The sequence below is a fragment of the Myiozetetes cayanensis genome, unplaced genomic scaffold (genome assembly GCF_022539395.1).
Source record: "Myiozetetes cayanensis isolate MyiCay16 unplaced genomic scaffold, myiCay2020 scf4, whole genome shotgun sequence".
Lineage (NCBI taxonomy): Eukaryota > Metazoa > Chordata > Aves > Passeriformes > Tyrannidae > Myiozetetes > Myiozetetes cayanensis.
In genome coordinates this window covers 24,446,807-24,470,409 of record NW_026087631.1, presented here as the reverse complement: position 1 = coordinate 24,470,409, position 23,603 = coordinate 24,446,807, and the positions used below count along the sequence as shown (strand labels likewise).

Below are 23,603 nucleotides of genomic sequence, written 5' to 3'. Positions count from 1 at the left end.
GCTAGTCTAAAAATCATGTAGAGTGATGAAGGTGAGAGAGAAGGTGAGATGTGCTGCAATTAACCAGCTGTTAACAAGGAGCTGGGAGAATTGCTAGAACAGGTAAAAGAAGTGTGCCCCAGAGCATAGAGCTTTTATTACAGATGCTGCTTGATGGTGCATTTAGCCCTTTTTTTTGACAGTTCTTCAGATCATCAGAGTAGTTTCATGGTGGATTAAATACTGCAATCAAAAAGTTGTTGTCCTATGAGTAGCTACTGTCAAAGCACATTGCATGACCTTTATGGAAAGTGACATGAAAAACACATAGTTATTGAAGACTTAGGAAATCACTGATGCAAGACTTTTGAGATGTTTTAAAATACAAATTTTAGATCTAGACCGAATTTGTGCACCAAGACTCAAGTCCAAAGAACAAACCTGGACATTATTGTTACTATTTATTTGCTAAAAGTAAGTGTGTTACTTGACACAGGTTTTTCATCAAGCAGAGTTTTAAGTCTGTCTTCTCTAAAAATAAACATCCAGAAATCCCATCAGAAAATCACATACCACTGATCAAATATGAGAAAGTAGTAAGAGACTTTTTATTTCTGCAGTACTCTCAGACCTCCACTGAGTTTTATTTGCAATAGAGCTAGTATTTGCTGAAATAACAGGAGCATTTGCAAAGTAATCTCACTCATCACTTAAAATTAGCTATTGGTTTTGGTTTGCAGAAATTCTAGCACTGGTAAGTGACTACCTATATTGTATAGACCAAATGTTACTTTAACATTTGTTTTAATCACAGAGGAGCAAAGAGGACATCAAAGCTCTGATTTTTGTAAGCATATTAGAACAGCATTCTTTTCCAGTCTTGGAACTGTGCAATGCAGTGGATGTCTGAGAAACACATACAACTACCATGGCATCAAGTACCCCTAACAGCACTGTCAGAGGTCCACACACCCTCAAATGCCTTTCAGTTCTTCTGTCTGGAACTAACTGCTCCATCTCTTTTTGGTACTGCTTGCAAAGGAGTTGTTAATATGTGAGATAGATTTCTGTTTTAAATTTTTCAGTAAATTTGATTTGGGGGGCTTGGCGATATTCTTCCTGTAATGAAATCTGCAGGTGAATTCTCTGTCCAGAACAGAATAAGGAGGAGGTCAGTTTTGAAAGCTCTCAGACAGAAAATTGTAATTTTGCCTCCCTGAACTCTATCAAAACTATCAAATCTAGAAGGGAAAGGTCTAACCCAGTCTTTTTCTTGGCATGAAAGTAAACAGGGCTGGAGAATTACTTCCTGAGATCTTAAGGGTTTAATAAATCATGTCAAATTCCAAATAAATACATCTGAAGAGTTAGGGAGCAGTTATTCATTAACCGTAACACCATAGGGAAACACGCACAGGAAAGTGATACTCCATGAGGTTTAATGAAGAGGAAAACACTCACAAAGCACTGCATTCTCTAGTTTGGTGTTTTAAAACTGTGCACTTCCCTTCAAATGTACTGCACTGGGGCGGTCACTGGTAGTGCCTGAAAAGAGATACCTGGAGTGTACATTGGTGAGCTGGCACAGCACATCACCCCGTGGGTCCTCCATATTCTAGTATGATCTGGACAAGTTTTTAAAACACAAATTGACCTGGTATGTTTATTTTGTCAGTGCAGCCTTCCTCATCTTGTTTTGAATGAATTAATTTATGCTCAACAACGAACATAAACTCATCAGAAATAAACATATGCTCAGCTGTGACAGTTTTCAAGGATATAACCTCAGACAGTCATAGATGACTGTCCTGCATTTTCAAAATTCCAGAGAAAACTCCATAAATGTGAGTGCAAGTGGGAAAAAAACTAACCTTGTCACAATGGGAGAAAGTGTGAAGTTGAAAGAGTTTTTATTATTTCAAGTGCCACTACTGAAAACGAGAAAGTGTGATGTCTCTTAAAGCATCGATTTACTTGTAAACTACCCAGTTTGCTTTAAAATTTTTGAATATGTTATCTGTACTTGTAAGGATCACTCATACTGCGGTGGAAAAAATATTGATAAGGACAACACAATATTATTTAAGTATAAGACCCAAACCAGACCTTATTATTAGAACCACAACCTATATTTTCATAATTACAAAAAAGACATTGTCCTTAATTTGAAATTTGCCTGCCTTTACTGTGAGTCACGTTAGTTTTCCATTCATAACCTAAAGGCTTAAAATATGGGTTTGTAGTAATTACATACTGAATAAATAGATGGACTGACAGTGTACCATTTCTTTAAAAAAATCAATGTTTTCAATAAATACACTATAAAATTCAAAACCAAGGTAAGAATATTTTTGGATTACAGTATCTTCACTTCCCCTCCCCCCCCTAAAATTTAAGGGTGACTTGACATTGGCATAATTGCAAAACAACTTAAAAGTTAGGAGATTATAGCATTAAGTTTGTTTTCAGAATCTTAATTTAAACCCCTCTCTGCAATTTTTACAATGCAAGTTTAATGACAGTGCCCCAAATTATCTTTTTCTATGGAAGCCCACTTCATCTGCTGGACTGAGTACATCATAAGAGTACAGTACACAGAGTGCATGAAATAAATTCAGTATCTATTTTATCATTACTCAGTGTATGATCATGGGTAGGTCTCACTCAGTTGGTGCTTTCCAGCCAATTCAGGGATGTCACATCTCCATTTTTGTGCCAACCCCAGTGCTTTCGTGGTTACTCCAGGTCTTCCATCCAGGGGTGCAAATATGCCACAGTACCAGCTGGTTTCAGGTGTTGTTCGCTTTTTGCTTGTCAATTAAGAATTTTAACGAGATGGTGAGGCACTGTCTGTTTGCACCAAATATTCTGTATTACACAAAAAATAATTGCTCTCTCTCCAGTAAAACTCAACAGACAGAACAAATTACTGTACTTACTGAATGAAGTGGAATGTGACTGAAAAGAAAGGTTCTGATGGATTATCCTAATTTCTTTTTCATTATTATTTCTTTCCTGCATATGTGTCACCAAGAAACAGCCCTGTAGCAGTTACTATATATTCTTGTAAGTTTCAATCTCTTAAACACTTTACTATTTCTATGGCCACTTTTTAGATACCAATTGCTCTTGGTTTTGCCTTTTAATGTGATCTTAGAAAGCTAAAATTGAAGTGGTTTTTAGGAGTGAGCAGCAAGTATTACATTGTTTACCAATCAGAAAGTACTTCTTGAAGTGCAAGACGTTTATTTACAAAGCTCAGATTCATTTTGTTTTGTAAATTCACTTTAAATTTCTTTTCTCTTTGTTTGATTTACTTTCTGCTTTCCTTTGCTATTAAACCTTCTCATATGATTTTCCATCTTGAGTAGAAGATGGGGGTGGGGAAAGGAGGAATGTTACCTCTCTTGTCAGATATTCAGAGGAGCAATTTGAGTCACTGGAAGGAGCTGCACTTCCAAACTGTGCTGAACAGCAAGTGAGCTGCTGAAATGCTTCCCTTGGACAATTCAGAGCATGGTTTCTTCTTTGAGACTGTGACTGTGAAAGCTTAATGCCTAAATGGTTAAAAGAAATCTACTTGCAAATGTTTGCATGGGCTGTCATATGTAAAAAAATAAATACTGATTTCTCTAAACTTATGGTATGTTCAAAGAATACAGTACCCTGAAAGCTTTTCATATGGATATTTTTTTCCCCAAAGCATTGTTAATATTCAACTGTTTATTAACGTTAAATATGTAATGATTAACCATGAGATTATTTGTATTAATTTTCAGCTTTGTGAATAGTAAAATTTGACGCATCAAATGTTTGGGTTTCCTGTGGTCTATGTATTTCTCTCAAACCTAATTCAGATGTATGTCAACTGTATCTTGAGCTCCAGATCAGAGCAACATTCTTGCAATGAATCCAAAAACTAAAAATTTGAGAACTAGGTGGTTGCTAATTTCAGATCTTTCTAGACTGTGAAGTGAGTGCCACTGAGAGAACATCTAAAATGACCACTATAGCACAAATACAAGGAGATAATAATGGCTATTTCTTATATACTTTACTGATTAATATTTGAGGTAGTTTACAACATCAGAAAGAGGGACAAGAACAGAAGAGCAAAGGATCACATAATCTAAGAGAAGACCTTTAAAATGAATGTTGCAGCTGGTGGATAAAGAAAGTGAAACTTGCATCATGTGTTTGGTTAATACTGTAATAGAATTACAGAACCCTTAGGGTGTATTAAAAAGAGGAAAGCAGACAGAGAGCAAAGGAGAGTATTTCCAGCAATCCACTGATCTTAATTACAGTCCAGGGCAGTGCTTCTGAGTCCTGTTAACCTGTGCCTGACCTTGTGCAATCATGTCTCCTGACTGCAGCTGTAAGGGATACGTCAGCTTGTCTCAGAAGCCTGAACTGCTGCACTGGAGGGTGGAGGCAGAGTCCATGCATGCATCCAGGTGTGGGAAATGCAGACTCACAGGGGTAAAGACTGCAGGGTATCCTGCTCCACCTGCAGATCTGTGCCTACAGAAGAGATTCAGAGCCCTGGTGGCAGATAGGGGCTGGCGACACCCCCACATCTGGCAGCCTCTGAGCCTCTGGCAGCAGCAACTGGAGGAGGTGGGAACTGACAGCAGAGTGGAACTGCCTGTGGTGGGCAGAGGTCCTGGTGACCAGACTGACCCAGGCCATGGTCTAAGGAGGTTTGCTGCTTCACATGGGTTCTGCGGGGAAGCTGCCAACGCTCCTCTGGTTCTTGGCCAATTCAAGCACCAGCCATGTGGCCATGGGAGACCCAGAGCAGAACAAGAATGACTGTGTTGCTCTGGAGTTGAGGATCAAGGGAAACAGGGTCCTGTGGTGCCATTTGCCAGGAAAAGAAGGAGTCTGAGGAGTGGACAGATCCTGTGGATCAACAACCACTTTTGCAGCTGGTCTCAATTAGAGGCTTCAGCTTTTATGACCACCAGGCCATTTTGAAGATAAGGATGGATAATTGGTCCCATGTGACTGAGTGTGGCAGAACAGCTTCTCACGTCTGTCAGGCCTGGTGAGAAGAGCTTTGAACTAGGAAGATGATGATCCACCATCAAGAGAAGTTGCAACCTGGATTGACAAGCAAAGGGCTGAAGGTGATGTGGACAAGAGAGACCTTGCAGCCAGCAAAATAGGGCAGAAGGAGGCTGGTCCCACACAAATAAGGATGTGCAAAGAGGACTGCATTATGGTGAAAGTTCTCACACCCTTTCCAGAAAATCACGACGACTGGGCACCTCTCTACATACACAGTGCATGTAGTCACTACAGACTTCATCTCAGTGCCATGGCTTTCAACAGCTTAGCAACATCTGCCAGATCCTTCAGGATCTTGGGATGCATAGATTTGTGGATGTTCAAAATCAAAGGTCAACTGAAAAAAAATGGGGTTTGTTAATTTGCAGGAGTTACAGACTTTGGCAAGGGTTTTCTTGATATAACCCCAGAAACAGATTAGGAATTATCCACGTGTAGGTTATGTTGTGGATTTTTTTCTCTCTAGGTAGAAAATCTGTAGGAGTAGGAAAGTGAGAACGCAAAGCTCTGTCAACTTCAAAATGAAATGTGAATTTCTTCTTTTGGCTGCATATTTGCTTGCTTGAATTATATTTTGTGGGTGGCAGAGTGGGAAGGCATTGCTGAATAGCTACGGATGAAATGTTCTTCAGCTCTGCTGCCTCCTCAGTGTAAGGAAGTTATGAGAAGTGTTTTGTCCCTCTACAGAAAAATGCAGCTAATGGTAAGTGCTACGAGCTTGAAACAAAACTCTGCAGGTCACAGGCCGGGGAAAGAGCTTCCTCAAGATTCAGAGATTCAGCCAAAGCTGATACACAATACTCTAATCCCTGTATTCAAAGCTATGTGTAAGGGTGAAATAAATGAAGAATGGAAGAATTGTATTCGTCCTTCGTGAGGGGGTAGACTGAATGCTGGCCCTATGGGTAAAGAAAAGATGAAAACAAAAGATGGAGAAATTCCTAATTGTCTTAGTGTCTAAATCACCAAATAGTTACTCTTGCATATTAGAAAATTATGTCCAGAGATTAAAAATAAAGGAGACTCTCTATGTACATAGTGACCCATATGCACATTTAATAAAGAACTCCCACTGAGGGGAAATTAGCTTAAAAAACCCAAAACAAAAAAAAAAAAACAAACAAAACAACAACAACAACAACAACAAAAACAACAACAAAAAAACAAAACAAAACAAAAAAAAAAAAAAAAAAAACAACAACAAAAAAAACCACCAAAACCGAAACACCACCAAAACACACACACACACAAAAACCCACAAATACTTACATTGTTACGTGGGGACGTTTCATTACTGACTGTTCAGATAACCCTTATTGTCTACAATTAGCCTGCATTAAACAGCTCTTGGTTTAAGGCAAGTACTCCACCAGAGGCCAATACATTGCCATTTAACTGGCATTTTAAATAGCCAGTAAAAATATCTTCTGAGAAAAGCTGAAACTGGGAGGGCTTTTACTTCTTGTCATTAGATTAACTCCTTCACTTATAAAGGACCTGGTTTTAGATTGCAGAGCTGTGGAGTTTGATTGTTTTTTTACCCAGAGAGGTATTACATACAATATTGATTGTAAGTATTTGCATTACAATTGTTAGCGCCACCAGAGAAGTGACTTTCTCTTAAGATTGAAAGAGCTGGTAATGTTTTCACTTTGAAGTCAACCTCCTTATTTCACTCTCCCTCTCACTTTGCTTTTGGTTCACATCTCAGACTGGATGAAATGGATCTTTCCTGGTGGAACTAAATGGGAAAAAATGTTTCAGAAGATCATGTAACACACTCCAGCTGCTGACAGCGGTTTGCTCTGGTTGAGCTAGTGTAGAAATAACTCAAAGAAACGGAAGTAGAGATTTCTCACTACACTTCTGCACCCATCAGACAATGAAGAAGCAATATCCTAACACTTTTCTGAAAAAAGTTTTGTCTTGTTTTTCTGATTTTTACCAGAGTCTAAACCCTAAAGTAGAAAGCGTTTCCACTTGTACAGGCCCTCTGTTTCTGTCACTGAATCAGCCACATCAGGACTGCCAATAATACAAAACTGTGCACCCAACGAAAGTCAAAAAGTAATCCGTAGTCTGTAAAGAAGACCTGCTGTCAAAGAAGAAACTCGTAGCACCTCTGTCAATGAACATGCATGTGGAAAACTTTCAAGGACTCACACACAGAGGGTAGTCCCTGAAGGACTTGGTATTTTTTGACTCAGGAGCCTTGACCAGCTGTGGAAATAGAGCAGAAGACTGTGATTGCACAGACACAGGCACATCTGATTTTTCAGCAATTATGCTTATTATAGAGGAGTATCTATATCTGATGTCCCAATGGGACTAATTATTGACCCCTTTACCATACATAAGTGCCACCTCATTTGCAAGAAGAGGTGAGACTTGTGATCACAGACAGTGATGTACATGACTTTTTTTAACTTGCCCTACCCACCACAAGGGTAGCCACCATTCAGCTCCCTCTACAGAGAGACAGGGTTAGAGTTATTCCTCTGACATGTAACACCTACAGAAAGTGGGAGGGTGTGTTTCAAACTTAACACACCCTTTGAAGGCAGGTCTCATACACTTCCAAGTAGATCGGTATGAAAAAGCTGAGCATTCTTCCTGAGAAAGGATAGCAGCTGGATCTGGCCAGATATAAGCTGGTAAACCCAGCAGGATAAAGATTATTCCAGCCACCTCAGAAAGCAAGAAACCTTTGTTTACACATTTCCTTTAAACAATCGGAGTGGGGATTCAAACACACACAATCTCTTACTTTCTAATAAAACATTAATAATTTGACTGCAGGTTTTGGCAACCTCAGCTGTTGAAATTTTTGCTTTCTGTAAAACACTTGCATGGTAATGGCAGCACAGGACACAAAAGAACAGACTAAAAGATAAATCACTCTAATTAGAAAATACAACCCTTGTTCCTATGCAGACTTGTTATGTACTTTGCATCATCCATTGGAAAAAGTAAACAGTCTGGGATTTAGAGGCCAAAATTAAGGTAAGAAGCCTTACCACTAAGACCTTACCCCCTCAGTTTCCCTCCTTTCTCCCAACTCCAGCTTTTTTTTTTTCTTTTCTGGCCTTCCCGTGCCTCACACAAAACTGCCTTGGGAAGGGAGAAGGGGCCAGTACAGCAAGGAAAGGGCGGCTTTGTTGCCATCTGCTTTCAAGAGAATCAGAGTACAGGCCAGGCCCAGGTCTGCTGTGAGGCTTTCAGAGGCCACGATGTATCCATCAGACAGGCCTGGGAGACAGATGGGGTGCTGTGCAGCAAGTGTCGGAGCAGCTGGCTTGTCTCTACCAAGCATAGGTTGTCGCTGGATACAAACCTAGGCTGGAATTTAAAATGTTCCCATCAGGGCTGGACTAATTTCACCTGACTTCATTTTAAAACAGCTGTCTGGGCTTCCCACTCTACTGAACAACAGCAGTAGGCATCTCCAAAAGGCAATTCAACCCAACCTACAATACTGCAATTTACTTCACTGAATACAGAGAGGGCTTACATGTTTAGTAACACCACAGAATGGCATTTATTTCATAACAGCTCCCAGCTGTTATTCTCGCCAGATGTGAAAGACCAAGACAGAAGAAGAATTTCAAGTTGCCTCTCCAAAACTCCAGCAGAGTGCTTAACACCACTACAGTCTAAATAACTCCTACTATTATCTGCCAAACATGAGTGAGCTGGTCAGGTACCTGCCAAGAAAGTCCTGCAAGTAAACCAGGCAGATGAACAACATGTAAATCTGACTAGGGTGCAGGCACAAACTCAAGACCACATTTGTTTTCTCGGCTCAGCAACAAAATACTGAGAGGCTTTAATCCAAATTCCTTGAGGGGCTTTACTGGACTAAGAAGGAAAGTAGAGATCCCAAAGAAACATCTGGGTTCAAGCTGAAACTGTCTCAGTTTCAGATTTAAATGCTTCACACACCAACCACACATATAAGATCTTCCGCAGACCCAGCCCTCAGCACATCCTAGAATCAATGACATGTGCATATTTTGTGTATTTAATGGAGTATTTGTCTACTGTTGGGATGTACATAAAAGAGGAAATTAAGCTTTAAAACCACTGTAATCATGAAAATAATCCCTATAAATGTTATTGGCACTCCACGTATGACACAATGTCCTTTTTATATCTAGTTATGAGTTCTGATACACAGTCCAGCACAAAGACTGTAATCAATCTTACTGTTCACAGGTCTTTACTATCAGCAGCTTTTAATTTCAATGAACTTTAGTTTACAAACATAAAGAATTCAGAATCAGATCAGATGCAACTGTTCTACATCAGCATCACAAATTTACCTGCATACTTGTACTTGATCCGTGGCTATGTTGCTCTCCACAAACTCATGAACAACACTGATCCCCACAATTCTTGTTTGTTTTGAATACATCTGGAGAGAAGTAGCAGCACAACACAGAGAACATTTATCTTGTAAAAAACACAGAGTACCTTTTAAAAAAACCTGAATCATTACTAGTCCTGTTTGGACATTGTGTAGATAGCAGTCTGTAATAACTGGAAAAGACAGAAAAAAATTTGTACCAGTCAAGATATAGATGGGAATTAAATAACCTAAGCACGAAAATTTCAGTAAAACACCACAGCTGTACTTACATGAAGAAAACAAATGCAAGATTATAAACTGTTCTGTGTGTCTGTCAAAACAGAAGAAAGCCACAAGACTCTTGGGCTTTTTTCCAAAACATGTCCACTAACGAAACTCTCATTAGGCAGTACAAAGCTTGCAACATTGCTTGCTTCCCTTTGCAGTGTACGTAAGTAAATAGGCACTTGCACAGCCTCAAAACTCATAAAACAAATGCATGGTAGCCATAATGCTAAGGTAAGAAAACATAAATAGTTGGTGATCTATTTTCTGGCAGTACAGCAGCAGTCTGAAAAGAAATGCAATACTGAAGGGCCGTAACTTGGCCATAAGAACAAAAGCCAGGTTGTTCTCTCAGGTTGTGTTCCACTTAACAAGCGCTCTATGCAGATTTTTCTTCCAGTCAGGAAATAAAAAAGTATTTTTTGTTTGACAGGCAGGTAAGCCTATTATTTCCTTTCATAACACCCTTGTTTAGGAGCCTTCTGTACACACAAAATGAAGGATTAAGCACACAGTCTCTGCTCAGTCCTGCAACATGCTTCCTATAGAAGTTGTCAGGCAACTAGAGAACCATCATCAACCATTGTTAGCATATGGTTAGGAAACACTCTGGTTAAGAAGATACTTAAAAAACTGTTTTGGATAAGCCACCAATATCCAAGGCATCACCTAGCTTGTTTAAGACAAAGGCCCACAACAGGCAGTGTCAGTAACAGCTGACAGGCTGTGGCAATAAAAATACTGATAATCATGTTACACTGCCTTCTGCAGAGTTTATGGTGATAGATCAACACCTGGGAGAGTGAATTCTTGCAGGTATGACAGCTGCCTTCTGTGTACAGTAAACATATACATATTTAAAGCTCCCTTTGCTTTCCACAGCAACTTCCATAGATCATTTTGCTCACATATTTACCACATAAGATTGTTCCTCACACAGCTCAAATCCTAGCTGTAACACGAGCTTATTAGCAAAACAACATGCAAAGCTCTGGTTTTTATGGATCTTTAACTTTTGGCACTTTGAATTTACCTTCACACCGTGTGATTAGCCCTGCAGATGAAGTATTACAGCTTCCATACATACTCAGCAGATCATCCTGATCAAAAAGTTCTGTAATCTTATGGACTCTTCTATATAATTTTTTCTTCCCATTTCACCATCTCTTATTTAGTTTTAAAGTAAATAATTTCTATTCCAGGGTTCTTCTGGTCTGAGAGTTCTACAGCAACTTAAAAAGAGGATTTTTATAACACCTCTCAGGAGGAATGCACCAATAACAGAGATAACTGTTAAAGCTCTTCTAAGTATCTCCACAAACACTGCAAAGGAACTGTACAACTGGGACCCTGAGGGGATGGTTCCTGCTCTTGGTTCCTCACACACTGTCTCTTTAACAAACTGGCCAGATTTACAGCTGCTGGTCATAAATTTAACTACACCTCTTGTTTAGTAGAGGGAAAACAACCATCTGAAAGAAGTATAAGAACTGTATTCAGCACATTCCTATCCAATATCCTATCCATCCTATTTGGCTAAGAGACAAACTGAGCCTTTCATTATAAATTGCCTGCCCAGTATGTGGCCTACATCCCCAATTTCTCTGCACCCCACCAGGGGTCACTTACACCACATTACTGACGTTCCTCAGCAGGGCAGGCAACTGTTTGTCTACTATAATAATTCAAAATATTTATACACTGCACAGCCACTCTTTCACGTGCACACATATACTTACTGGTATACTGATGAACCACATCTAAAACATTTTGCAAAGACGGACACATTGTGGGGTTTCCTAGCATGAAAAAAAAATATAAATCTGTAGACTTCTAAAAGACAGACAATTGGAGGGCCTGTGAAAAAACACGTGTTCCCTTTAAGTTTAAGCTCTCTCCAAAGACCATTCACTAGCTTCAAAATATCCCACATGTTTGGCATTAAGTAAAGCTCTCTTGGAAAAACCCACAAGTTAATTCAATTTAAAAAAATGTGTTAAACCAAGCAGTACTTAGAGGGAGCACTGAGTATTTTATGTGTAATACACAGTTACTCAGATACACACTTAAATATTTAATATGTAAAAAATAAAGTGCTCTCTATCATGTCCCAGTGCAGGGACATTATAAAACATTTCAACAACTGTAAAACAAATAGATACAAAGAACACTGCATCAAACATACATGAAAACAGTTAACACAATATGTACAATCTGGTGGATGTCCCAAGACAAAACATCCCTTCATATACATGGTATATACATATATACTCCTCTTTACTCAATATATTATGACAATATATATTTCAAAGCTTTGTTTACAGACCAAAAAAAAAAACAACCTACAAAAACACAACAAGGATCAAGCACACAAGTCCAAGACAGACAAAGAATTTGCTATCCCTGCCCACAGCACCACCTCTGCTCCTGGGAAAGATATGCCAGTGCTCTTTTTTGGGGTGTAGTGCCTCCACATCCTGCAAGGCACTGTGAGCAGCAGCCGTGAAGTTGGCATCACCTGTGGTGAGCAGGTCAAATACACATGAGTAAAAGTAGATGTCCTTCACCAGCATCTTCTCATGGCATTTGGTGGTGGCGGTTTCCAGCGTGTACACCGATCGGGGATGGGCAGTGCTGCCCCGAGGAAGCAATTTGCTTATCACAGGCAACGGCAAGTGACCGCTGTCATCGATGCGTTCGCTGGAGGGGCAGCCGTTGACACAGAGCTGCAGGTCCTGGCTCTCCTCGTAGGCCATGACCAGCTCCTGAGGCATTTGGATGGCCAGGGTCAGGTAGTGCCCGAGCTGCCGCACGTACACTGTGGTTCCGATGTGCCGGGCGTGCATCTCGATGTACTTCCCGCTGACCTTCTCCACGATGTGCAAGCTCCTGGTGTTCCCGTCACCTCCACTTGTCGTACCATCCACAAAAGCTGCAGGCAAGTCATCAGTCACTGCTTGATACACTTTCTGTTCTGTACAGTCTTGGTATGATTTAAAGATAATAGTTATCTGGAGGGGAAAGGGGGCAAAAAGAGCAACGTTAGTGGAAAAAAAATCATTATCTCAATCTCTTTTCTATTTTGCAGTTGAATTTGTCTGGGACTGACCACTACCACAGAGCCTGGTAGTTGTCCACAACTCAAGCCTTAAGGTAAACAGACGGTCCACATGCTTAAAGTAGTATTTTACCAATTGTTAGATTTGTTCTTAGGTTGTCCTGGAAGAAGGACTATTAGCAACAACTGTGACGTCAGGAAAGGAAAAGGCTTTCTATTTAATTAGGCATCACAATTCCCTTCTGCCTGACAGTTCCTGATTGCTCTGGAACGGCTCCTGCAATGACAGAGAAGTGCCAAGTCATTTCCACAATGCTGGCCACTACGACAAAACCAGAATGAGACTGTGCCAAATCATGGAAAGGTACAATCACAACCAGGAAGGGAAGAACAACTAGTCAAACAATTGCTTTGGGCTCCAGGATCCATTTGTCCTAGGAACTGGGAGATTTGACACTTCCAGTCCTCTGTTGGTAGAAAATATGCCCATGAAGAAACAAAGCAAGACTGAAAGATACCCAAAGACAGACCTTTGAAGAGTGGCTTCCAACACGGAAACCAGGAACATAAAGCAATTACTCGTTCTTTTAAGGTTAGAACTAGCCTTTTAAACCTTTACAATTATTGGAGTAAGTCACAACTGAAAAAGCAGGTCTTCCAGTCTTACTTGAAGGTAGTAACTAGGCTATGTGTCAGACCTAGTCTAGTGGCTTTTCCCAAAATAAAAAGTATAATGAGGAATCACATAAAAAATATTAGAAACAGATAAAGCTACTTTTTTTAGAGTTTCTGAGGGGAGAAACTTCTGGAAAAGGTCAAAAGAAATTCTGCACCAGCAACACTATTTTATTTTCAGCATTGACTGATTACATCAAATTACTTATAATCTGTGATTTAAACCGTCTGCTAAGACACTCAGATTACCCCAAAACACATCAGAATGTATTTTAAAATTAATGTTACACTTTTTGCTTAAAATCTGCTTTAAAGAAACCTCACATTCTTGTATCAGTTAATGAGCACACTTCTGCACAACAGCTTTTGTGTCCTGCCCCTCTGTTTTGAAGTATGAGGTAGAGGTTAAAAAAGAGTCAACAGACAATTCAGATAAAACCTGTACCCTCATTAGTTTCACCTCTCCATATCACTTGTATAAAACAAAGGTCTATCTCTCTCCTCCCATTACAACGGTTTCTCCTGTGGATTGTGCAGACTTCTTACCACAATAAGAGTATTAATTTATTTTCAATGTTTGGCTTGTCCCAGTTGGCTGATGTTTTGTCTTTCTGTCTCTCAACACAGATGATACTTCCTATTTTGCTTTTGTATGTTCCCACATGTGATGATTTTATTTTTCCAACGTTTTTTCCTTGTGTCAATCAGTTGAACAGCTTGAGTTGTATCAGCTACAAAGCTTGAGACCACCTGTAGTCAAGCCATTTGGTAAACTGATGTCTGTGGACCACAGCTAAGCTGTGGAACGCCTACATCCAAAATTCAGAATATGTCCAAGCACCCCCACTGCTGTAAAGACAACCTCACAACTCTGTGCTTAGTAAAGTAAGCTCAGCAACCCAGAGAAGAGAAACCTGAGACCTCTCATGGAAGTAGTATTTCTGCATATAATCCAGACCCTCATGCAGTAAATCAGGTCTTTTATTTTGTATAACACAGTTTTGATGAAGCAGACTTCTATCTCTGCCTGCTCAGACAAAGAAGCACTCCTCTTTTTCCTCACGCACATTTGCATTGCTCTGCAAGGAGAGAATGATTTACACATTTACAGAAGTAAAGCTCTGTCTGCTCAGTACCTGAATAGGCCTGGAGTTAAAAAGAGTTAATTGTTTTAATGAGACACAGAACTGGCTGCTGGATAAAAACATTTAAGCAAGGCATCTGGCAAAATTTATCAGCAAGCAGCCACTAAACTGTTCTCTCCAACCCCCCTGTTCTGCAACAATGAAACGCACACAATTTCAGATACATGAGGGAGAAGAGAAGCCACCACCCTAACTCAAGATTAGCAATAACATTACATTATAATATATAACATTAATAAAAACCTCCATGTAGGCTGCAAGGACACTCCAAATAGAGAATCAAGAGACCATTAAGACTTTCCAAGGACATACTCAAATTTAAATACTGCAGCTCAAGACATTAGTTTTGAATATTGTTTGAATATTGTGTTGTATGTCACATGACATCCATCTAATCCACAGGCTAGATCAGTAAAACCAGAATTCTGCATGGTCTTTCCCTTATCACACACTCTTACCTCAATATCATGCCCTGGTATTAAGAGATACTCCAGAGTTTGTTGCAAAGAGAGATAAAGCAGATCTCCTTACAAAGCTTTATCTGCTTAACTTCTCAAGGTAACAGAAAGCACTGGAAGTGAAAAAGTGATTTCAAACAAATTTAACATGTATTATATGTGTCTGTGCACCTACAGCACTTTTTACACTATGGCTGGTTGCAAGAACACCTCCACAAAGCTGCTTATGGTTCACAGACTAGAGACTAGCTGCTCTTTCTAAACCTAGGACCAAAAGATCCAAATATCAGATGAAGAAAGATTTTTGAAAGTACTGTTCTCTGGTCACATACAGAGCTCTTCTGCAGTGAGGAACCCTGAAAGATGAATATAAACGTTTCCAGAGACTTACCTGAAGATACAGTAAACAAACATCACCTATAGTAAGAGTACTAAACGAATAAAAACCCCGCACGTCCCATTTGCACATTTTGTTTTGGACTTCATCCTCCCACTGCTACTGATACCAGTACTGAGGACTGCACTGATCACAAAGATCTCCTAAATTCCACTGCACAGGCAAGGCCTTTCAAACATGGTGTTACTGAGCTGTCAAACTGCAGTTTCTAGATGACCTTAAGGTATATGTAGAAGGTGCCTGGCTTGTGTGCTTTAAACAAAACCAAGACTTTCAACTCTGATTTCTTGTACTAGTCTTTCCTACTGCTAAAAAAGCAATCACAGTGCTGTAGGTACCCCTATATGTTGCTATTTTACTATGCATTTAATAGAATCCTAGAATCATTCAGGTTGAAACAGACCTTTAAGATCATGGACTCCAACCATTAACGTAGCATTGCCAAGCTTGGGGAAGACAGAGTGGAAAAGGACCTAGAGGCGCTGGTTGACAGCTGTCTGTACATGAGCTGGTATGTGCCCAGGTAGCCAAGAAGGCCAAGGGCATCCTGGCTTGGATCAGCAGTAGTGAGGGAGCAGGACCACAGCAGTGACTGCTCCCCTGTACTGGACAGCAGTGAGGCCACAGCTCAAGCACTGTGTTCAGTTTCAGGCCCCTCAAGTGCAGAAAGACATTGAGGTGCGGGAGCGTGTCCAGAGAAGGGCAACAGAGCTAGGGAAGGGTCTGAGCACAAGTTCTACAAGGAATGTCTGAGGGAGCTGGGGTTGCTCAGCCTGGAGAAAGGGAGGCTCAGGGGACACCTTATCACTCTCAACCTGAAGGGAGGTTGTAGACACGGGGGAAATCGTGCTCAAGTAGCAAGTGACACGGTAAGAGAAAATGGCCACAAGCTGCGCCAGAGAGGTTCAGATTAGGGAAAATATCTACACTGAAAGAGCTGTCAAGCATTGAAACAGGCTGCCCAGCCTCTTGAGTCATCATCCCCAAAAATGTTTAAAAGCCATATGGCACTCAAGAAACAAGTTTAGAGGTGGAATTCACAGTGTTAGGTTCGTGACTGGACTCAATGGTCTTAAAGGTCTTTTCCAACCTACATGATTCTACGATATTCTCCAACAAAACTGCAGTATGTACTATTTCTGAGAAAGACAAATTCATCTCCACCTTAGGCAAGATGTCTACAAAGATGAAAAGAATAATGACACATAACCAGACATCTGATGCTCCTACTTAGAAAAACAACTGAAAGGTAACTGGAAGATAAACATTTTAATATTACTTACAGGAGACCAAGTACACTGTGATCACTCTGTAATGATTTCCTGAAAAAACAGAAACCATGCTGCAAAAGGAGATACTTGAAGTGTTTTGGCTCTAGGAAAATGAACATTTATATCCAGTGTTACCTTCTGCTGCTAATAGTACCAATTCCCAGATTCCAAGGTTTATACCCAATATATTCATTACAGTAAAAAGCTCTGTGGTTTTTTCTTTCTCTGTGTCCTTACATTCACTCTCTCACCCTCAAGCTATCTACTACAAAACACCTGGGTAGGAAAACCTCTGTTGCCAATTAATGCAAACAAGAAGCAAAGTTTTCCATTGGCAAGCCCAAGCTTCTGTCTCATTTGCTATTCAAGGACAACTACTCCAGAGATATCTAGAACACCTGTCATAGAGATGAAAGGCAATACAGATTTCATACTCCTCCAAATAAAGCACACAATTTAAAAAAGCCCAACCTTTTATTTAATGCATTCTACAATACCCTTCCTACTTACTCCCTCTACAGTCCCTTGTAACAGACATTTATCCTCAGGAAATTGCAAAACCACTTCCAAGACAGGGGAGTTCTTTATCTATAGCTGGAGAAATCACACATAAAAGATGCCAGTGACCTACTCAAAACCCACACAAGAAGTCTGTCAGAAAGAAAAAGAAAAGAGGAGCTTTAACTCAGTTTCCCAGCTCCTTGGTGATGATCCTTCTCCATCTGAAAAACCGGAGGATCCTATGCCAAGGGGCATAAGAACATCAGGCAAGCTCAAAAAAACTGGAGTTTCAAGTTTCAGCTCGACCACAGAATATAAAATAGCTTTTGTTCACGGTGGAAAAACAGATGTTTTTCGGGCAACACAAATATGCAAAACACCTACAAACAAATTGCCAAGAGCATTTTGAGAATAAATACACAACTCTCACACAATGTGCCCTTCCAAATCCTGCTTTTCATACTTTCATGCCAGATGCACGCTGGGGGGTGGGGGAGAAACAACATACATTTACTCTTCATGTTCTTACTTGAGGTGTCCTCCTACCTTCTCTTGTCCTTTAAGAAATTAATGGGCAGCCCTTATGCTACTGGGGTTACTCAAGCCTCACAGGTTAGTACCCCAGACAGCTCAGACAAATCCGAAATTTCCTACAAGGGCAACGGACAGTTCGCACCTTTCAGAAGCACACTACATATGGGGTGAAGATTAAATACTATGTTTCTACAGCTTCATAAGTCACTTACCCTAAGAAAAATGCATACAGGAAAAACTAAATCTTCTACTCTTATTTCCCTTCCTTTCATTAGGTGTGTTTTAGAGGGGGCTAATTAGGTTAATATTTGCTTTGGCTTCTGCATGATTTAAGTTCAGCATATACCCTTGTTTTTATTCCCTATTAAACTTCTGTTTCAAATACTGCAATGAAAAAACAGCCAGACTAACAATGGATAATGTTCTGGAAACTTTTCTTGTGAAGGCAGAAGACCTCTTTGGATGCTCTTGGCTAGGGATTACACTACGCAGATAAATGTCGCTGACCTGTACCTCTTTAAAGTCCTTTAAGCTACCCTGTGGCCAAAATTAGTTAAGTACACCCAGCAGCAGATAGTGCACTACAGTAAAAATGGAATTCTTGCAGAGAAAAATGTTACAGGAATGAAATTAGCAGTGGCAGCACAGTTAAACAAGCGTTTTGTACTTCATTTATAGCAGCCTGTTCCATAAAGAAACAAAAGAAGTAGAAGGATGTGTTAGAGATACAAAAACTTATCTTGCTAAGTTATTTGTACATTCAAATAACCTCCACTGCCTACAGACACGTGTGGTAACTTCTATTACCTGCCAAAAAAAAGCAATTCAACGACTGTAAAACTTGTAACATATACTACCGTTAAATATATTTCTAATATCCTAAGCCATATGTCTTATTTAATTGCTTCTTCATACTTAGACATACTTTTGTAATGACAGGGATGATAAAACACTACTACTAAAGAGAGATGTATTGCCGTTTTGCCCAGAATGACAAGTCAAAGAAAAACACCAAAAAAAGGGCAATAAGTAAAGACAGCAGGCATGCCTTTTAAAAACATATTTTCCCTCAGTATGTACAAACATTTATCTCCTTGGGTCCTCCTCTTGATTGTCTGTTGGAGAAAACATATACCAGCATAACATGCTCCATAGTCAATAATTTTCAGGATGTGGCTTAAGTTAAGATCACCTATCTACAACCATCACAGTCACACAATTTGTTCACAAGAGTCTCAGCTTTTTCCTCTACTATTACAAGGAACAAGGAAATAAAGAAAATTCTACAAGAGTATAGCAGAACTGAGGATAAAAGCTTACTGCAGATTATGAAAGGCAGCTTTTTCTTACACTTTAGGAGTCTTGAAAAAAAAGCCACTAAAGCAGACTGCAAGGGACATCTCTTCTGCAAAGCTTACTCAGGTCAGCTTCATTGCCTTATTTTATACACCTTCAGAACTCATTCACAATGCAGACTGTTCCTGGAACAGGCACAAGTTAATCTGAGTTTCAGTCCAACCCCTGCTCACTCACACACACAATGACATTAGTCAGTACCTCAGGATCCAGCACAAATTTAATAGCAAAGCTGATTTTCCCTTAATTCTCCTGCACAGCCAACTCCATGGAAGATATGTAGGCTCTAACTTACTGTGACCAGTAGCTCCTGCTTCCAAACCCTGTAATAAAAAAGCCTACTTCCAAGCTTACTAAAATGATGAAAATTCTCCAATATCGATAGTACTGAAATGATGTTCACACAGCCTGACCTTCACAAGACAAGAGCTACACTACTACAGTTTGAAAAAAGGCCATTTCACTCCAGAAAGTGAACGAGCTTTGTGACAACATCAGCTTCAGATGTACACTTAAGTAACTTTTATTGACGGAGCCATTTGCTGCCTGCATTCAGCAGGAAGAGACAAGTATTTTTCTTAAGTTAAGGAAATGACATAAGTTATCAATACTAGTGCATTTATTCCTCAAGTTCCTGAGAGGAGAGCAATCTTAAGTCTTGCCTGTCTCAGCAGGGGCTTAATACGCTCAGCAGAATTTTAAGGGCGCTGCTTCAAGTACTAAGACCTTCTGACAACCATTTAGCTTCCATGTAATTTTTTTGCTTCTTTTAATTCTCTGCAGTTACCTCCTTGTTTCTGCTCTGAACCACCTGTTTTTTTAATTTTCTACTGTTATAGCCCTACAGTTTAGAGAGTTAATGAAAAGCAGGGACTTATACTCCTTCCTTCTTTAAGGTTTCTTCCAATCCAAAGCATTCTATGATTTTTTAAATTTCTACTTAATGCAGAGGCAGTCACACATGCACAATAATCTGATAACTGTTCTGAAGTGTTGTATCTACTGTCCTTACAGGCTTATGGGGAGATAAGCACAAGTTTTCTTGCCATAGGCAGAAGCAGAGGGAAGGAAAGAATCTGTTTTAAGTTTTGTTTGATGCTCAGAAATGAAGAGGGTAAGAGGTTTACTTTATTGTACTACTGTATAGAAGATTCTCAAGCTGTTACAATTCTTTAACCATTAAGGGCTAAATGACTTACTTTGCTGTCTTGGCCTTTTACTGCTCCATGCATGCACAGAGCTTAAAATAAATCTGTACCTTATTTGTAGCAGTAGCGCTGGATCCCTGGACCACAGGCACGTTGGTCACTTGCACTGACAAGTAGTTATTGTCTATGAGGGGCCAAGCACCTTCCACTTTGCATGTCTGGAAGTGATCCTTAAATGTCCTGAGATGAGGATCACCAAACAAGCCACAAAATAGATAAGTAGGAGCAGGAGTCTTCTCCCCTCCCTGATGTTCTCTGGCTTCTGTGTGGCCACTGTAATTGCAAGGATCATGGGTCACTTCAGGGTTGGTGGAGGACGTTGGTCCATCTTTGGTACAGTTCCTCTGGGCCATGAGGTCGCCGATCCCAAGCACTGCAGAATGGTAGACCAGGTTTCCACGGCATACTTTGGAATTGCGATAGGTGCACGCAGAGTATGCACGCAGGGCCTTGCAGAACTCCAGATCAAAGTCCTCAAGAGCTGCGTTTAGATGGGAAGTGAAGGACACAAAATCAGTGGTGCACTTCTGGATTCCACAAGGTGTGTGCAGCTGGCAGTCACCTAAGCACAAAAAGAGATGGTAGAGAGAAATCAAGCAAACCTCCTGGGTGGCAATACTCCATTCCACACCCAAAGGTGATGTAGAAAACAACCCAAAGGAAACTTACAGTGCTCACCCATTAGGGAAGCACTACATAACAGAGAAAAAGGTGTTGTGAGACAGAAGGATAGAGAATAGAGAGTATCTCAGAGGATGACAGGACCCATGCATGTCTTAATCCAACACCTGATACTGTCTAGATGAAAATAAAGAGCACTAGGTCCTGTCAAGTGTAAGCCAAACATTTCAGATATCAAGGTGATGATGCAATTCTGTGCTTAAGTTAATCACTTAGTGAGAAAGTCTCTATTTAGTCATTCAGTGCTTTACACAAGTTACAGAATGCTGCTCCTCAGAAGAATGCGGTAAAGGCAGCAAAGCAATATATGTTCAAGCAAAAACAGAATGAATGAAGCAGAAATCAGAGTTTCTCTTCTAGAAAGCACAGCAGAGGGGAGGAAACTGTGAAACTGAGCAGGCAGTTTGCTTTATTTCCCTGGCACTGTCAGAGCTAAAGCTTCATGGCTCATTTTTTGGAGGCTAATAAGTGAAAAAAAACCACAGCTGTCTAGTGTGCAAGTTTCGAGCTAAGACATCTGAACACTGCAGTAGCAGCCTCTCTTACACCGTAATTCAGTAAGACCGGGGCAAAGAAACCCTTTAGCCACGAAAGCCTGAAGTACTTATCAGATGTACGCAACAGGTACGCAGTTCACTTTACACGAACAAACCAGTTAGGCCTTATCTGATCACCTGATTTCCACAAAAGAGCACAATTAAAATCCCAGCAAGCAAACTGAAGTTGAACAGTCCTCTCCTCCACAGTTCTCACAGTAATGATCTGAAATCCTTCCAGATTCACATGGCACACAGCAATGGTCTTCTGCTGGTGACTTTTACCCAAGAACTTACCAGGAACAGAAACAAAATGAACGGGACTGCACACACACTAAGGGAAACGGAGCCACAGAGTTCCAGGAGAAACTCTAAAACCAGGAGGACCCTAGTCTAGGATTCTAGTCTAGCATTCTCTCCCATCCAAAGACCCTTCATAAAGAATATGTGCAACTTCATGCAACAGCTCTCCAGGTATGCAAAACTATCTACTAAAAACATGATGCATTGTTACTTTTATGACCTATAAAACTCAACTGTGGAAATATTAATCTGTAATTTCAAACTGCCATAAAACAGATTCTGAACACCACAAAAATGCCTACAAAGATAAACGGAAGTGTTGAGGAAAAAAAAGGGAAAATACAATATGCAATATATTTAACAGAAACTCCTGAGACACGAGAAGCGAAAAACGGACTGCAGATCAATGTAGCACTTTCATTTTTAAACAGTTGTCTTCTGCAATTCACACAGCAATGAGGGGATATTAACAATTTCTTTGCTTGCCCCTTAGCTGACCCTCCTGAGTCAGTACTCACATGACTTACTCTGAATATCCAAACCATGAATTTATAACGGCAATATGTTTTCCCAGTGATGCACAGCTAACATAAATCTCCTGTCAAAATCCCAGGACAATACAGAGTAGAATGAGGCACTCTATAACTATAGCTAAGTGCGATCATGAATTGTGTAAGCAGAAAGTTTTTCTCTATCTTTGTGCATCATTGTGCAACTGTAGAGTTGTACGTACCTTTACAAAAAACCAGAAAAAACCTACACAAAATCCGACCAAATTCTGTGTTTTCTGATATACAAACAAAAAAACCCTGTGGCAGGCAAAATAACACAGGTAATGGTGGGTTCAGAGACTGACTTTCAAAGCATCACTTTATTTCCCTCAGTTGTATTCGTGATATTGTTTTGATCATATATAAATCATGCTAGCTGAGCAAGTCAGTAAACAGCCGAATAAATCGGAGATTCACAGAACTGTTAAGGCTGGAAGGGACCTCTAGAGATGCTCCAGTCCAAGCCCCCTGCCAAGGCAGGGTCACCTAACCCAGGTGACACAGGAACGTGTCCATGTGGGTTTGTAATGCCTCCAGAGTCCGAGACTTCCCTGGGCAGCCTGTCCCAGGGCTCTGCCACCCTCAGTGTAAAGAAGGTCTTCCTTATGTTGAGATGGAACTTCTTGTGTTTTAGTTCATAGCTACTGCTCGCTGGGCACCACCGAGAAGCCTCTGGCACCATCCTCTCGGCACCCGCCTTGGAGATATTTTATGTGCACTAACGAGATTTCCTCTCAGCTGGACAAGCAGCTGTGTAAACAGGCCCAGCTCCCGCGCCCCTCCTCAGGAGCGGCTCTACCTGATAGAAAGGGGCTCCGGCCGCGCTCCCGGCCCCGCCCGCGCCGCTCCCGCTCCCGGCCGCGCTCCCGCCCCAGCGCCGCCCGCCCCCCGCGGTACCTGCGTCCGGCGGCAGCAGCAGCAGCAGCCCCAGCAGCGGCCAGAGGCTCAGCCGCGGCTCAGCCCCGGCAGCAGGACGGGGCCGCGGCATGAGGCAGCGGCGGCGCGGGCGGGCGACGTCCTCCTCGGTGCTTGTCCTTCCCCTCCTCCCCCGCCCTCTCCGCTCCTGCTCCCGCTCCCGCTCCTCCTCCCGCTCCGCGGGGCGGCCCCGTCACAGCCGGGCCGGGGCTGGGCGCCTACAAAGGGCCGGGCCCGCTGCGTCACCGCGGCCCCAGAACGCTGCGGCCCCGCCCCGCCCGCCGGACCGCCTCCCATTGGCCTGCCTTGCTGTCCGTCAAGGCTGTCCC

At 41.1% G+C, this 23,603-nt stretch overlaps 1 protein-coding gene across 1 annotated transcript; it reads right to left on the bottom strand.

Moving 5' to 3' along the window:
* Nucleotides 1-1,865: 1,865 nt before the first annotated feature.
* RGMB (repulsive guidance molecule BMP co-receptor b) lies at nucleotides 1,866-23,402 on the bottom strand. The gene is made up of 3 exons (XM_050328479.1): nucleotides 23,257-23,402; nucleotides 20,339-20,850; nucleotides 1,866-12,696 (listed from the first exon to the last, which is right to left on the bottom strand). Exons 1-3 carry the CDS (start codon nucleotides 23,345-23,347, stop codon nucleotides 12,028-12,030), a joined length of 1,272 nt encoding a protein of 423 aa, XP_050184436.1. The 5' UTR covers nucleotides 23,348-23,402; the 3' UTR covers nucleotides 1,866-12,027.
* Between the last annotated feature and the right edge of the window lie 201 nt (nucleotides 23,403-23,603).